This window comes from Scylla paramamosain, chromosome 45, assembly GCF_035594125.1.
Source record: "Scylla paramamosain isolate STU-SP2022 chromosome 45, ASM3559412v1, whole genome shotgun sequence".
In the NCBI taxonomy this organism is placed as follows: domain Eukaryota; kingdom Metazoa; phylum Arthropoda; class Malacostraca; order Decapoda; family Portunidae; genus Scylla; species Scylla paramamosain.
In genome coordinates this window covers 5,622,501-5,627,500 of record NC_087195.1, presented here as the reverse complement: position 1 = coordinate 5,627,500, position 5,000 = coordinate 5,622,501, and the positions used below count along the sequence as shown (strand labels likewise).

The 5,000-nt window shown below is 39.6% G+C and overlaps 1 protein-coding gene across 2 annotated transcripts in view; it reads right to left on the bottom strand.

Moving 5' to 3' along the window:
- LOC135094531 (protein unc-119 homolog B-like) overlaps window positions 1–5,000 on the bottom strand; it is a 26,162-nt gene that overhangs the window by 9,424 nt on the left and 11,738 nt on the right. For both annotated transcript variants that reach the window (XM_063994716.1, XM_063994717.1), the window contains exon 2: window positions 621–698. In XM_063994716.1, the coding sequence (XP_063850786.1) occupies window positions 621–698 (78 nt within the window). The remainder of the gene's footprint in view (window positions 1–620; window positions 699–5,000) is intronic.

Below are 5,000 nucleotides of genomic sequence, written 5' to 3'. Positions count from 1 at the left end.
AGAGAGAGAGAGAGAGAGAGAGAGAGAGAGAGAGAGAGAATGTAGTTTTTCTCGCTTCATTTTGAGAGAAAGTGAGGAAGGAAGATGAGAGAGGGAGAAAGGGAAGCTGGAGATGAGTGGAGGAGAGGAGGATATGATTAAACTGGGGTGATGACCGAGAGATGAGTAAATAAAGGAGATGAGAGAGAAATGAATAAATGTGAGGAAGAAGGAGAGAGGGGAAATTAATAAATAAAGGAGATAAGAAAGATGAATGAATAAAGAAGATGAGGAAGAGATATGAATTAAGATAAATAGAAAATTAATAAATGATAAGAGAAATGAAAAGGAGACGAGAAACAAAGAAAGGAGATGAGTGGAGATGAGAGGGAGATGAGAATAGTGAAGATGATTATTGATAGAGAAATGAAAGGTAAACGAGTAATAAAGAAAGGAAATAAGTGGGAGATGATTAACAATGTAGTGGAGATGAGTGGAGATAAGAATATAGTGGAGATGACTGGAGATGACTGGAAGATTGCTTATTGATAGAGAAATGAAAGAGAGAAATAAAAAAAGGAGATGAGTGGAGATAAGTAAGAATATAGTGGAGATGAGTGGAGATAGTGGAGATGACTTACTCTCTGTGATCTTGGTGAGTCTAAGGACGTCCTCGGGGGAGATGACTGCTTTGGTGAGTGCCTCCTCCTCCGTCAGGGCTGCGGGAGAACAGTGGAGGTTAGCATTCTCTCTCTCTCTCTCTCTCTCTCTCTCTCTCTCTCTCTCTCTCTCTCTCTCTCTCTCATGGGTTTCGTATCGTAATTCATTATTGGTAAAGTCTCCTCCTCCTCCTCCTCCTCCTCCTCCTCCTCCTCCTCCTCCTCCTCCTCCTCCTCCTCCTCCTTCTCCTTTTCCTTTCCTTCTTCTCCTCTTTTTCTTTCTTCCTCCTTCGTTTTTCTCATCCTATTTTTGCTTCTACTTCATCTCCTCCTCCTCCTCCCCCCTTCTCCTCCTCCTCCTCTTCCTCTTCCTCTTTTCTTGCTTTCGTTGACTTCTTCGCCAAGTTTTCTAAGTATTATCTCTCCTCCTCCTCCTCCTCCTCCTCCTCCTCCTCCTCCTCCTCCTCCTCCTCCTCCTCCTGCGTGTGTGTCTTTGTCTTTCTCTGATCCCCTTCTCCTTCTCTTCAACCCTCCCTTCTCTCTCTCTCTCTCTCTCTCTCTCTCTCTCTCTCTCTCTCTCTCTCTCTCTCTCTCTCTCTCTCTCTCTCTCTCTCTCTCTCTCTCATGATTCCTGGAGCCGAACGCGTGAAAGTAGTGATGGTAAACACACACACACACACACACACACACACACACACACACACACACACACACACACACACACACACACACACACACACACACACACACACACACACAAACACGTCTCTTGCAAAATGGTCTTGTTAATTTAAGGAAAAAATGACTTGTAATTAACTAATGAGGGTTAATGGCTCACACTTCGTAGAGTAATAGTGAAAATAGTGGTAATGGTGGTGATAGTAGTAGTGATGGTAGTAGTAGTAGTAGTAGTAGTAGTAGTAGTAGTAGTAGTAATGATAATCTTTTACTACTACTACTACTACTACTACTACTACTACTACTACTACTGCTGCTACTACTGCTAATAATAATAATAATAATAATAATAATAATAATAATAATAATAATAATAATAATAGCGAAAATTTAAATGAAAAGTCAATAACAAAAATAGAAAAAAAGAACAAGAAAATGAAAACAAAACTCATTAAACGCAAATAAAACAAAAGATAACAATAAATACCTTAAAAACAAACAAACAAACAACACTCAAATCACACAAACAAAAAAGAAAGAAAAAAAAAAGAAAAAAATGGAAACATGAATATTATTACTATTGTTATTCTTGTCCTTGGGAATTTCCTTGAGGGGGAGAGGGGGAAGGGGGGAAAAGAGAGAGGGGAGGGGGTGAAAGGAAGAGAGGAGGTGGTGAAAGGGTGGGGGAGAAGATGGATGAGAGAGAGAGAGAGAGAGAGAGAGAGAGAGAGAGAGAGAGAGAGAGAGAGAGAGAGAGAGAGAGAGAGAGAGAGAGAGAGATCAGAAAAATCTCGGTGTGTGTAGCTTTCGTGTGTGTGTGTGTGTGTGTGTGTGTGTGTGTGTGTGTGTGTGTGTGTGTGTGTGTGTGTGTGTGTGTGTGTGTGTGTGTGTGTGTGTGTGTGTGTTTGTGTGAGGAATTGACACTTCAGTACACGCACACACGAAAGTAAATTATACCTCTCTCTCTCTCTCTCTCTCTCTCTCTCTCTCTCTCTCTCTCTGGTAACAAACAAACACTAACAAAAAAATATGACGTCACTGATTACGAAGGAGGAGGAGGGAGAAGAAGAGGAGGAGGAGGAGGAGGAGGAGGAGGAGGAGGAGGAGGAGGAGGAAGAGGAGGAGAAGGAGGAGGAGGAGTAAAGCTCATCAAAGAATCTCAGGGGCTTCATTCTTGAGAGAGAGAGAGAGAGAGAGAGAGAGAGAGAGAGAGAGAGAGAGAGAGAGAGAGAGAGAGAGAGAGAGAGAGAGAGAGAGAGAGAATATAAGCAATGAGAAACGGGCCAGACTACCACCACCACCATTACCTTGTATCACGCCAAGGGGAGAAGAGGGAGAAGGGGGAGTGAACCAGGAAGAAGGAGGGGGAGGGGAGAGGGGAAGGGTTAAGCCAGGTGAAGATTGGGAAGGCAGGTGAAGAGGGAAGAGAGGAAGGGGAAAACTTAAGGTGAGGGGGAAGGTAAGGAAGGGTTGCGTCAAGTGAGGGGAAACAAGCCAGGTAAGAGAAAGGGGAAACTCAAGGTGAGGGGAAAATAAACTAGACAAAAAATTTAGACAGGTAGGTAAAGGTGAGGGGGGAAATAAGAATGTAAGAAAGGGTTGTCAGGTAAGGGGAAACAAGCCAGGTAAATAGAATGGGACAAGCTGGAAGAGGGGGAAAAAGTAAGCCAGGTGAGGGGTAAGCCAGGTGAAGGGAAAGCTAGGTCACGAAAGGCCAGGCATAATCGAGGTCAGCAGGTGCTCGTTCAAGGTCACGGAGGGACAATAAAGGCGGAGGAAAATGACGTGAGGGGAAAAAACGTAATCTGGGGACACGTTAAATTTGAGACTTTTGGACAATTCTGAGGGGCGGTGGGAGGAAAAGTTTTGATTTGGTTGGAGGAAAATTTTTTGGTCTGGAGGAAATTTTTTTTTGGTTTGGAAGAAAATATATTGGTTTTTGGGATTTTTTTTTTTTTTTGTTGAGGAAAAATTTTTGGTTTGGAGGAAAATGTTTTGGTTTGAGGAAAATTTTTGGGGTTTGGAAGAAATTTTTTGGTTTGAGGAAAATTTTTTGATTTAGAGGAAATTTTTTAAGTTTTGGGGAATTTTTTTTTTTTTTTTTGGTTTGGAGGAAAATTTTTAGGTTTGGTCTTGAAAAAAACTTTAACTTTTTGGGAAAATAAATAAATAAATAAACAAATAAATGGCTGGGAGGAAAAAAAAAGAAAAAAATCACAAATGAAAAGTCAGATATGAACATAACAACTTTCCTTAATAATAACAATAACAATAACAATAATAATAATAATAATAATAATAATAATAATAATAATAATAATAATGATAATAATAAAAGAAAGACAACAAGAAAGGGAAAAAAAAGAAAATTCTCTTCTCCTTTGTCTTCTTTCCCCTCTCCCTGGAAATGCTGAGGGGGAGAGAAGGGGGAGGGGAGGGGGAAAAGAACAGCATTAAGGTGACGCCCTCCCATTACCCTCTCTCCTCCCCCCTAAAAGGCAAGTCAAAGAGAGAGAGAGAGAGAGAGAGAGAGAGAGAGAGAGAGAGAGAGAGAGAGAGAGAGAGAGAGAGAGAGAGAGAGAGAGAGAGAGAGAGAGAGAGAGAGAGAGAGAGAACAGGAAGTATTTGTCTCGTGCTTTCTTTCATTATTCTTTTATTTTATTTTATTTCTTTCTCTTTTGTACCTTTGTCTGTTTGTCTGTTTGTCTGTGGATGTCTGTCTGTCTGTCTGTCTGGATGGATGGATGGATGGATGGATGGCTGTCTGTGTCTGTCTGTCTGTTTGTCTATCTGTCTGTCTGTCTATCTGTCTGTCTATCTATCTGTCTGTTTGTTTGTCTGTCTGTCTGTCTGTCTGTCTGTACCAAAAAAAATAATGAAATCTCAGTTTATGCAAAAGACAAAAATATTGAACCTTACAAACAAACAAACAAATAAACAAATAAATATACCCAAAAAATCATTAAATTATACAACTAAATAAACAAGGAAAATAAATAAACGAAATCTTTACAAATAAGGAGAGAGAGAGAGAGAGAGAGAGAGAGAGAGAGAGAGAGAGAGAGAGAGAGAGAGAGAGAGAGAGAGAGAGAGAGAGACGCGTCGATGAGTCAGCTGTGAGGTCGTGAGGTCATCTGTTAGCGTGACCTTGGCTCGTGAGGTGACCCGCGCCTTCCGCCTGGGGTCACGCAGGGGTCACCGCATCACGTGACCCCCAAGAATGTGTGACCATGGATTGACTTGGCTGTTTTTTCTTTTTTTTTATTATTCTTTCTTTCTTTCTTTCTTTCTTTCTTTCTTTCTTTCTTTCCTTATTATTTGTTTTGTAATTCGTAAGTAAGACTGTGTTGGAATTTGAGTTATAAAGTTATTTTTTGTTTATTTATTCATTTTTATTCATTTAATTATTCATTTATCTATTTATTTATCTATTTCTATACTTATTTACTTATTTATTATTTGTTTATTCCCTTTCTTATCTTAGTCACCGGTAGTCCCCGTTTTCTTTCGCCATTTGTTATTTTATTTGTTTATTTCTACAAGTGTTTATTTATTTATTTGTTCATCGATTCTCTCATTCTTTATTTATGTATTTATTTTTATTTATCTTTATTTATTTTTCTTTAATCCCTGTGTTCGTATTTGAGTTGTAAAGATGTGTTTTGTTCGTTCGTTTGTTTGTTT